The following is a 12,361-nucleotide window of genomic DNA, read 5'->3' as shown; positions in this document are numbered from 1 at the left end:
ACCTTTCTAGTTCATTTGTGCAATGAAATCCAAAAACCATAAAGAAAAAGGCTGCTAACTGATCACAGGCAAAAATCAAACCACACACTAATAAAAATATGCAAAATAATGTATCAATAAACCATTTATTTATGATTAATAAATTAATCATGATTTATTTATTTATGATTTATTTATTCGTGATTTTTACTTATTTGTCAGGGAGAGAGAGAGCAAGCACCAAGCAGGGGGAGCAGCTGGCAGAAAGAGAAGCAGGCTCTGAGCTGAGCAGAGAACTGGATGTGGAACTCAATCCCGGGACCCTAGGATCATGACCTGAGCTGAAGGCAGACGCCCAATCCACTGAGCCACCCAGGCGTCCCTATCAATATACGTTTAAAAAAGAATGTTCAGAAAAAAAAAAAATAAAATAAAAAAAATAAAAAAGAATGTTCAGTATCACTAGTAATCAAAGAAATGCAAAGAGAAGTGACAAGCTGTCATTAACTTGTTAAGAGAAGCTTGACTTTTGGCGCCTAGATGGCTCAGTCTTAAAATCTTAAAAAAGTCTTAAAAAAAAAAAAAGAAAAAAAAAGAGAAGCTTGACTTTAAGCTTGTTAATGATCAAGAACACTGATAACAGTCAGTGGTCGTAAGAGTATTAAGAAAGAGGTAGCATGTCCAGTATAATTTGGTAAAATTTAAAAAGTAATTTGGTAGTATTTATGCAAAGTTATTGTCCTTATATTTTGATCCAATTAGTCTTTTTACATACAGAAATTTGTATGCAGAGGCATATAATTAATATAACTGTATAAAACAAATTTTGGGGGAACAAAATCTCAAGTTTAAAAAATATTTTAAAAAATAAAAAATAGGGGTGCTTGGATGGTTCAGTTCATTAAGCATCTGTCTTTGGCTTGGGTCCTGGTCTTGGGGTCCTGGAATCGAGCCCAACAGGCTCCCTGCTCAGTGGGAAGTCTGCTTCTCCCTCTCCCTCCGCAGATCTCCCTGCTTGTGCTTGCTCATATACTCACTCTCAAATAAATAAATAAAATCTTAAAAAAATATATAAATAAAAGATTAAAAAAATTTTAAAGAATCATATGATGGGGGACGCCTGGGTGGCGCAGTTGGTTAAACGACTGCCTCCGGCTCAGGGCGTGATCCTGGAGTCCCGGGATCGAGTCCCACATCAGGCTCCCAGCTCCGTGGGGAGTCTGCTTCGCTCTCTGACCTTCTCCTCGCTCATTCTCTCTCTCACTGTCTCTCTCTCTCAAATAAATAAAATAAAATCTTTATAAAAAAAAAAAAAAAAAGAATCATATGATGGGCATCTGGGTGGCAGCTTAGTCTGTTAAGCATATGACCCTTGATTTTGGCTCAGGTCATGATCTCAGGGCTGTGAGATCAAGCCCTGTGTCAGGCTCCCCGCTCAGCACAAGTTTGCTGGAGATTCTCCCTCTCCCCCCGCTTGTACTTGCATGCACGCTAATAAATAAATCTTTAAAAAAAGAGAATCATATGACAGGCTGAAGGTAATTTTAAAGTGGTTTTGCAGGGGAAAACATTTGTTTCCCTTTTGCTTTGGAGCTGTAGATTGATTATAGTAAATTTAAATCTAAAGTGTAAGGGAGGATTGATTTTTCTCTTGCAGCTCAGCCATTTGATGAAGTTTGGGTTTTTCTCCCTCTTTCTGGGCTGTTAAGTTCTTTCCAGGCTACTTTGTAGCAAGTTGTGTCCTGAGCATCACCTCCCACTGGACCCCAAAGATCTAGGAGGAGCCTCGGTCTGTCACTAGGCTTCCAATGGATTCACCAGAGCAGCTTTATCCAACCTGGGCTCCGGGATCATCTCAGACACTCAATGAAGAGGATTCCCAGGAAAGCTCAGGTGCCTCTCAAACGATCTCCGAAGTATTAACCAAGAACCTTGGTAAATTGACCCTAGACTCTAGTATCGTCCTCCCTTCCCCTCTGCCAGAGTATCCGTCTCAGCAGCCAGGCAGAGAGAGGAAACCACAGGGTCTGGTGGAGTGTATCCTCAGCAGCAGTGGAAAGAGGACTGGAGTGAGGACCTTGTTAACAGCTCGGAAGGAAAGGATGGCAAGGATGATTCGAATGATTCAGTACCAGCGCTACCTAAGCCCAGGGTCTCAGCTTCAAAAAGATCTACAGCAGAAGGAAAACGGAGGAGGGTGAAAGAAGAGTGGAAAGATTCAGATGTCGCTGTCATTATTGCCTGTATCACAAAGATCTTGCTGAGGAAACCAGCATGGAGAATAATTATGACGTGGAGCCAATGTAAACAGACTTTTATTCTTGAACTATTTCTTTCTGCTAGTGATTTTAGGATCATTTTGCAGCAGCTTGGAAGGCTGCTCTATGTTAGGGCAAACTAATACTTTGATAATCTGTGATATTACAAGGGTTTTTTTTTAATATCTTTTTTTTTTTTTTTTTTTTTTACCGTGATGCCAGTAATTTGTGGTAGTTTGCATTTGGATGACTTCAGGATACTTGCACCTTTTGATTTGACCTAAGGAAGCACTAATAGGTTTTGAATGTTGCCTGTGTGTTTGAGAGACCTGAAGTCATTAAGATAAGATCTAATATCAAAAATTGGAAGCCAAGTAACTTGTGCAGAAGGAATACAAGAAAACTCTGGGTGGTTTGGTAAGCAAAATTAGGGTGGGTATATATGCTAGATTTTCTGGTTTTCTGACATTGTAATAAAATTTTTTTGTTGTGCTCTTTCAGTTTCAGTAGGAAGTGTGTGTGTAGAGATCTTAATAAAATGGAGTTATTTGAATAAAAAAAATAAAGTGTAAGGGAGAATAACACAAACTCTGGTTTCAATCAGGCATATTTGTATCATTGTATGTTTGTACTCGCATCATCTGTGTGTTTGTGCCATTTTCAAAATCAGCCTGTGTCAAAAACTCAGGTCTAACGTTTGTGTTATGTTTTGCCACTAGGGGGCATCACCATTCAAGGACATGCTGGAAACAGGACAAATTTGGTAACAATTATTTTTAGGCAGTAATGAATTCTAAGGTGGGCAACCCAGTACTTGGAGATAATTAAATAAATGTGTAAAGAGGTGTATACAACAATCTCATGTCTATCAATTGAGACTGGGTTAAATAAAACAGTATAACACGGCAATAGAATACTATGAAACCATGACATACTTATACTGACAGGAAAATAATTTATCTGAAATAAGTAAAAAAACCCATATTCTATTTATATTGTCATACAGTAATCTATGTACATGCAGAGAACAATCTCAACACTAAAATTTAATAACCCCTGGAAACTGGGATGGCATTAAGCCATTTTACTTTTAAGTTTTCACAATCAAACATGAATTGCTTTTGAAAAAGTTTTTAAAAAGTAGTAAAGTGTGCTTCTAGTTTTACACTCACAAACTCAGGAAAATGCAAGTATTTTAATTACATTTTAACAATTAAATTAACAAAAATGTAAGGACCATATAGTTCATTCTTTTTTATGGTTGAATAATATTCCTTTGTACGTGTGCACATGTGTGCATGTACATCTCTTTTATCCACTCATCTATGGATGAACACCTGGGCTGCTTCCACAATTTGGTTACTGTAAATAATGCTACAATATACACTGGGATGTACATATCCTTCTGAATTAGTGTTTTGTATTCTCTGGGTAAGAAGGGTTAAAAAAAAAAACATTAGAACCACAGCACTAAAATAAATTCTGACATACTCTCTAAAAAAGAAAAATAGTTACAAGTTGGTATATCTGTCCATTATGAAAAATGGACTTGGAATTAAAAAGGAAAGATGCGACAAAGTGTTTTACACAGAAAAAGTAACTAATGTATGATTATTAGCTAAATTTTTCAAATAATAAATACATAAAGTATTAAAAACCACTTAAAAGTATGCTTATAGGTTACAATCAGGGTTTTAAAGACTATAATGAGGATCCACATCAACAAGATAAAAATTAATAGATAGATGCAAAGTCTTACTTGTAAGTTTAAGAAAAGAGATATTGCAGAGTTAGAGAGTAACAAAGCTCTGGCATGACAGCAGATGAAGTTTGGAATTGCAGTTAACAGAAATATGTCAGTGAGTAGAAGGGAAAGAGTCTCACTGGAAACTGCTGTTTGAAAGACCTTATCTCAAGCTTACGTCCATTTCTGGGGGAAATGCTTTAGGAGCTAAAGGTCATTCAGAAAGATAATCAGTAAAGGAACTAGGTATTTACTGACTGGAGAAAGCTTAGTACTGGGGGGAGATGAGGGTCATGAAGCTGTTTTAAAATAAATGAAGGACTGTTAGATGCAGCATATTCCGGGAAGCTCTAGAAAAGATAATTAGTACTACTATATAAAAACCACAGGGAGGCAAGTTTTGATTTAATTAGGACTGTTTAAAAAAAATTTTACTGGGGTCAAAGTAGTGAGCTCCTAACCAATGGAAGTAAACACTCCTGCCGCCCAGTCTGCACCGCCTGCTATTTTCTCCGCCCAGAGTGCTCTTTTACCACATAGCGGCAAGGCTAACTCCATTACTTTCTTCTCAGATCTTTACTCAGACCTCGCCTGACCAGTAAGGCCCTCATCATTAATTATCTCATATATATATGTATATATGCATATATGTGTGTGTGTGTGTGTATATATATATATATAAAAACTTGATTTTTCAATATATATATCGAAAAATCAAAAAAGCAAGCTTTTTTGATCCTTCTCTGTGCCTACCCTAGCCTAATAGTTCTTCCTAGCACCACCATCTGACATATCTCTAAACATGCATTCACACATATACCCACTTACTCTCTCCTCTATAGTACTGGAACGCGGCTTTCATGAGATCAGAAATGTGGATTTTTTCATTACTGTTCTCTCCAGTACCTGGCAGAGCTGGCACTCAAAAAATGCCAGCAATATGAAAAAAAAATGAATAAAAGGCTGTACTGGAATATCTAATTCTTACCAAATATGAGATTGTTTGAAATGCTATCTTAAGGCCCAGAATAGAAAGTTCTTATGTTTTTCCCACTTTTCACTTCATACAATATCCATATTTTTAATAGTCATATTTTTTGTTACCACTGACACTTATAAAGTTACCATGCAGATAATATAAAAATTTAGATAATTAAGTGGTTTTAAAAATTAAACATTACTGGGGAGAAGTATTGGGTTGCAGATATACACACATAACACACATACAAAAATGGGAAAATATTAGTATACAAGTCAAATCCTAAAAATAAATATGCAAGAGTCTCCATAAAATTGGGAGAAAAAATTTTTTTAAAACCCCACAAAGCCTCCTTTCCCTCCTCTTCTCCTTCCAAAAAAGAGGTAATGTAAGAATGAGAACTCTTCTGAAACTAACCATATAGTGATCTACCAGTGGGATGAAATATCTTAGGCACAATTAACATTACTACCCTGCACAAGATCTGCATTAGCATTCCCTTTATAATCTCTTCACGGGGACTCTTTTTGCCTCATTTTTTTTTTTTAAAGATTTTATTTATTTATTTGACAGACAGAGAACACAAGTAGGCAGAGAGGCAGGCAGAGAGAGTGGCGGGAAGCAGGGTCCCAAGCAGAGAGCCCGATGCGGGGCTTGATCCCAGGACCCCGAGATTACGACCTGAGCCGAAGGCAGAGGCCTAACCCACTGAGCCACCCAGGCGCCCCGTCTTTTTGCCTCATTTTAACCCACTGAAATTATGGGTTTGATATGCTGTTTTTTTTCTTTAGTAATGTGCAAATATGGTATTTTAAGTTTGTCTTTGACTAGGAAATGCAGTAGGAGACAACTATACTCTCCAAACATTTCTCTTACCCGAAATAGCCACTTTAACACAGGTACAGGACACTGGACGTAGTGATAAGCAGAGGTAAGAAAGCCTTGTGTTGTCAAAAAAATCTGATCTGTTTTTCCTGATCTGAAAAAATAATAAAGTGAAATCAATGACTGTACTTGCAGGGTAAGAAACGTCTTCCACCACATCTGACATAATCAGGGAAATGAGCAAGCACACCATCCTCAAACCCTGGAGGCAGACTCTACTCCAATATGGATGGGTTACTCAAAAAGGAAATTCAAGTGATGGCCTAAAGCTGATCCACTATGTTGGCCTGTGTCCAGATTTATCTGGTGGATAAATTTACATTAGCTGGCAGTGTTGAGAAGGCGCCTATTAAGTCTCAAGGCACTGTCTGCTTTTGCCAACTTGGGTTTGTAATTCTATAAAGCTCAGCACCAGAATTAATGTGATCTCTCTGGATCTGAGATATCGTGCACTGAGAGAAATTAGACCAACTTGGGCACAGTGGTACAGACTGCTAGATGCCCATCCCAAGATCTATTCTTGGCTTTCCTGTTGGCAACCGAGTGGCTGACTTTTAGCTCTGCCTTAAATAAAAACCATTTCCCAGCCTTCCTTTAACACGTGTGGTCATGTTGACTAAGAGCTACCCAACTAGCCATAAGTAGAAATATGTGGGATTTCTGGGAATTTGAATGTAAAGGGCTGGATGGTGGAGAAGAAAGATTATATGGTGAAACACCAGCCCTGGACTTCCTACCTTCGAACTTCTTTCACATAAGAAAGAAATATACTTCTTGTTTTTCTGTTTGTTTGTTTTTAAAGATTTTATTTATTTATTTGACAGACAGAGATCACAAGTAGGCAGAGAGGCAGACAGAAAGAGAGAGAGGAGGACGCAGGCTCCCCGCTGAGCAGAGAGCCCGATGCAGGGCTCGATCCCAGGACCCGGAGATCATGACCTGAGCTGAAGGCAGAGGCTTTAACCCACTGAGCCACCCAGGCGCACCTATACTTCTTGTTTTAAGCCTCTCTTATTTTGACAGTTGCTGTTACTATATGCTGATCTTAATCCTAACTAATAAAAGCATATATGCCAAGCAACTATCTTACACTGCTGCCTCTAATTAAATAATAAACACAAAAAGCAATAGTAATAAGAAGGATTTGAAAACTGGATAGGGCATAACAGAAGTTAACCTTTTAGAAGAGTATGGCAGTTAGAAACTTTTAGGATAATTTTTATATAGGAAAAAGTAAAATGTTTTTCTGTTTTTCTACTTACTTAAGAATAAGCTTTTCTACAGCGCTCTGTCCTATAAAACCAGAGTCTCTTAAATCCAAGGTATATTGATTGAAAATTTTTCCGGAATTGAGGAAATTAAATATTTCTTCACCTGGGTGATGATCAGGAATAGCATCAATTGTAACGGAAAATTTCTTTAGAAATTCCCTGGAATAAAAAAAGTTATTGAATACCAAATAGTTACATTGCATGTGATTCTGTGTTTAAAGCCTGGGTGCAAAGAAAACTTTTCTTAGGACCAATGTTAACCTCAGATAAGACTAGCATGAGAACATGGGTTTTGTTCCTCCCACTGTTTGCCAGTAGTTAATCCAAAGCCACTAAATGGGTCTATGTGAAAAGAAATAATAACCAGGAGAAAAAAGATGTATCTTGGCCTTAACATTTGTCCTTGAAATCCATCATAGATGGATTAGAAAACCATCACAGATTACTCATTAAGTACATAACCATCAGTGGTTCATTTATTTCACAAGAACAAAATTAAGATATATGAACTTAATAGGATATACATTATGAAAAATGCTGTACCTGTGCTCTTCTAAGAGGCCATCCTCATCATCTGTACTGTCTTGATCTCCAATTCTGATGGGGGATTTAATGCCTCGGCCCTGCCTTATGTCTTCCTGTAGTTGCTTCTGCAGTTCATCTAGCCTGAGAATTGAAAGAATATTGCAAAAAATGGTTTACTCTAAAAACAATCTTTAGTTTGTCTAAAAGCAGCACCAAAAAAACCAAAACAATCCCCCCCGAACCCAACCTCTTATTATTAATAAGTACCTTGTTATATGACAAATTTTGTTGCACTAAAGGTCAAATTATATCTTTCTTTTTTTCTTTTTTTTTTTAATTTTTATTTATTTATTTGACAGACAGAGATCACAAGTAGACAGAGGCAGGCAGAGACAGAGGAGGAAGCAGGCTCCCCACTGAGCAGAGAACCCGATGCGGGGCTTGATCCCAGGACCCTGAGACCATGACCTGAGTCTTTGAAGGCAGAGGCTTTAACCCACTGAGCCACCCAGGCGTCCCAAATTATATCTTTCCAAACACCATGATGTATAACAGGTTTTTTACCCAGCTACCAGTATGGTATTAGAATAGTGTTCCTTCACACAGAAGACTTGAATATTTCTTTATAGCTAGGACTTCAAGAATGAAATCCAAATCATTTAGAGAAAGGGGAAGGAAAAATGGCAAATAATTTGATTATCCCCTTGAATCTTTAATGCTCATTTGACTTCAAGTAGACCAACAAACTGATAATGTTAATTAGGCTTTCTAGCAGCAGTAGTCATTATCATTGTCATCATCATTATCATCACAGTACCTAACACTGAGCCCTTACTAAGGGACAAGCACTATACTGAGAACTTTATGTATTAAATCTTTCAACCCTCACGAGAACCCCATGTGGTAGTTTATTATTACCCATTTTACACATGAGGAAACAGACATTAGGAATGCTAACTTGCTCAAGCTCCCAATGCAAGGAGCTGGGATTCAAAGCTGGAGAATCTAGCTCTGGAGTCCTTGCTTACACTGCTTGCCAAGATTAAGTTATTCTAACCTTATTCCTAGCTCCAGCCCCACAGTAGATGAGTATAATACAACAGTAAGTGACAAGTAAATGTACTGCTCTACCAATACAGAAAAGAGTCAATAATCAGATCAAACTAGCATCTCTACCTCTGGTCTGTGCAATGTTCATTTCAAATAAACAACTTCAGATCTGACATTACAAATCACATAAATTCATGAAATGTTTAAAGAATTTTACAATAGAGACAATTTCTCTAACTTTAGAAAGGTGAGCACTTCTGACTAATTGTATTTCCTATGGTTAGCTAACTCATCTATTAAGTTTGAGACACATATATACCAACTTCAAGTCAGTTGAGGGTTTTTTTTTTTTTAAAGATTTTATTTATTTATTTATTTGACAGACAGAAATCACAAGTAGGCAGAGAGGCAGGCAGAGGGAGAGAGAGGAGGAAGCAGGCCCCCCACCGAGCAGAGAGCCCGATGTGGGGCTCGATCCCAGGACCCTGGGATCATGACCTGAGCCAAACGAAGGCAGAGGCTTTAACCCACTGAGCCACCCAGGTGCCCCCACTTTTTAAAAGATTTTATTACTTATTTGAGGTAGGGAGAACACAAGCAGGGGGACTGGCAGAGGGAAAAGGACCAGGAGACTCCCTGCTCAAAGGAACCCAACGTGGGGGCCGATCGAATCCCAGGACCCTGAGATCATGACCTAAGCCAAAGCCAGACACTTAGCCAATTGAGCCACCCCAGAGCCCCAAGTCAGTTGAGCTTTAAGTGAAGTTCTGTGGGCTAGTTTTGAGGATATTCCTTAAATAAGGAAGATACTTCCCCCCTCAGCAAAAGCAGTTTATAATGAATGACACAAATTTTATGAGGTCCATTATGATGTATGTGTGTGTGTGTGACAGAGAGAGCCAGAGACTGAAAGAGAAACAAAATTCTAAACTTCTTCCTTAAAAGTAACTTGATATAGGGGTCCCTGGGGTGGTCTCTGCCTTCGGCTCAGGTCATGGTCTCAAAGTTCTGGGATTGAGCCCTGCGTAGGGCTCTCTGCTCAGCAGGGAGCCTGCTTCCTTCTCTCTCTCTCTGCCTGCCTCTCTGCCTACTTGTGATCTCTTTCTCTGTCAAATAAACAAAATCTTAAAAAAAAAAAAAAAGAATAACTTGATATAGAAAAAACTATGTGTTGGAATACATAAGAATGTTTAAAAAAAATTCTATGCAAACAAAAAACCCCCAAACAACTCAATTAAAAAATGGGCAAGGGGCACCTGTATGGCTTAGTTGATTATGTCTGTCTTTGGCTGTGGGTCATGATCCTAGGGTCCTGGGATTTAGCCCCACATCAGGCTTCCTGCTCAGCAGGGAGTCTGCTTCTCCTTCTTCTGTGCCCCCTCCCTCTCTCGTGCTGTCTCTCTCTCTCTCTCAAATAAACCAATAAAATCTTTTAAAAAAATGGGAAAAGGAACTGAACAGACATTTCTCCAAAGAAGCTATAAAAATGGCCAATAAAGACATGAAAAGATGCTCAACATCATTAGTTATTAGGAGGGTGAAAATGAAAACCACAATGAGGTACCCCTTCATACTTGTTAGGATGGCTATCATCAAAAAACCAGAAAATATCAAGTGTTGGTGAGGATGTGGAAAAACTGGAATCCTTATGCACTGCTCGTGGGAATGTAAAATGGTGCAGCCACTATAAAAAACAGTACAGCAGTTCCTCAAAATTATGTACAGAATCACTGTATGATCCAGCAATTCTACTTCTGAGTATATACCCAACCCCTAAGAACTGACTGGGGACTTAAAGAGATACTTGTACACCCATGTTCACAGCAGCAATACTTCCAACAGCCAAAAAACAGAAGTAACCCAAGTGTCCATCAAAGGATAAATGGTTAAATAAAATGTGGTATATACATACACTAGAGTATTATTCAGCCTCAAGAAGGAAGGAAATTCTTGGGGCACCTGGGTGGCTCAGTGGGTTAAGCCTCTGCCTTCAACTCAGGTCATGATCTCAGGGTCCTGGGATTAAGCCCTGCATGGGGCTCTCTGCTCAGTGGGAAGCCTGCTTCCTCCTCTCTGCCTGCCTCTCTCTGCCTACTTGTGATCTCTATCTGTCAAATAAATAAACAAAATCTTAAAAAAAAAAAAGGAAATTCTGACACATGCTACAAAATGGACAAACCTTGAAGACACTATGCTAAGTGAAATAAACCAATATAAATGAATGAATACTATATGATTTCATTTATATGAGGTACCTAGAACGTTAATTTCATAGAGGCAGCCCTGCTGCCAAGGGCTGGGAGAAGAGGAGCAGTTATTATTTAATGAGTACGGAATTTCAGTGAGGGAAGCTGAATAAAGTTCTGAAGATGGATGGTGGTGACGGCTACACAACGTGAATGGATGTAATTCCAGTGAATCGCACAGTTAAGAAGGATTAGAATGGTACATTAAATTCTATTTATTTTATCACAATAAAAAAATACACACAAAAAATTCTGCCCATACTTTTGATCAAGAATTTCAGCTACCAGTTAGATTCGGCTTGTGGTAAGCAGAAAGGAATTTCTATTATTACAGTAATACAGTAAACCGTAAAAACCTGATCTTCTGAACCGGCCTTGTGAACAAGAGTACTTTATTTCTAACAAAGTTGATAGTAAAACTATTATAGTAGTATTGGCATAAAATGCACGCTAATTTCTCACAATCCTTAAAGGAAAATTAAAAACCCAACCCACCACACAAATAAGCAGTATGTTTAATTTAGCAAGGTAGTCATGATGCTGACCTTTGAGTGTCTTCCATCTCCTTCACAAGACGTTCTAAAGTATTTGTATATGTACCACTATGAACATGTTCCTAAAACAAGAAGAAAATTTAGGGATACTTTACAACATATCTTAGTACAAGAATTGGGATGTTTTAAGTTATTCAGAGTACTAAAGAGTATTTTCTATTTCAAAAACCTAGGCCAGGAGGATACCTTTCTTAGAGAATTTTCACCATCATGCTCTAAATCTAGTATTTTGTACTGCAGGCAATTTGATTTTACCATTTATTAGGAAAGGCACTCATTATAAAACCCTGCCAGCCTTCGGAATGGACTGTAAACACCCAAGGGCTCCATGGCTACCATGTCTTTATTTTTAAATTCTATTTTAATGTAATCAAACTAATTTTTAGGTGTTACCATGGAACATTAACACCTTCCCCACCAAATTTTACAGACATAGTAGAATTTAATCCAGCTTATTCCCAAGATAGAATGAAGCACTTTATAAATAAAATTGCACACCACAATTAACAACATTTCTACACTCTACCTTCATTTACAGCAGTGGTCTCCAAAGCAGGGGGTGTGCAAGGTGATCCATTGGGGTGCAGGAAGAAAATAATAGAACTTCTATTTATATGGAACTTCTATAGAAACTCCAGTAGAACTTAGTCTATAGTAACTTCTATATAACTTCTATAGGAAAATACTTTTTTCTTCTTCCTTTTAAATTCTGTTTTTGCATAGGCTTTAGAAAGTACACAGTAGTATAGTGGTACATGTATATAATCTATAAGTATACATATATATTGGAGTACATGCTTAAAATTTTTTTACTAATAGAAGTGTTTGTGATCAAAAAAGTTTGGAGACCACTGATTTACAGTAATAAAA

The 12,361-nt window shown here is 37.8% G+C and overlaps 1 protein-coding gene across 2 annotated transcripts in view; it reads right to left on the bottom strand.

Moving 5' to 3' along the window:
• SLF2 (SMC5-SMC6 complex localization factor 2) overlaps window positions 1–12,361 on the bottom strand; it is a 49,577-nt gene that overhangs the window by 24,980 nt on the left and 12,236 nt on the right. For both annotated transcript variants that reach the window (XM_044240320.1, XM_044240321.1), the window contains exons 6-9: window positions 11,483–11,553; window positions 7,660–7,782; window positions 7,108–7,275; window positions 5,837–5,939 (exon numbers count right to left, since the gene is read on the bottom strand). In XM_044240320.1, coding sequence (XP_044096255.1) covers window positions 5,837–5,939; window positions 7,108–7,275; window positions 7,660–7,782; window positions 11,483–11,553 — 465 coding nt within the window. The remainder of the gene's footprint in view (window positions 1–5,836; window positions 5,940–7,107; window positions 7,276–7,659; window positions 7,783–11,482; window positions 11,554–12,361) is intronic.

This window comes from Neovison vison, chromosome 2 (genome assembly GCF_020171115.1).
Source record: "Neovison vison isolate M4711 chromosome 2, ASM_NN_V1, whole genome shotgun sequence".
Classification (NCBI taxonomy): domain Eukaryota; kingdom Metazoa; phylum Chordata; class Mammalia; order Carnivora; family Mustelidae; genus Neogale; species Neogale vison.
The sequence above is the reverse complement of the archived record's forward strand: the minus strand, read 5'-3'. Positions and strand labels throughout refer to the sequence as shown.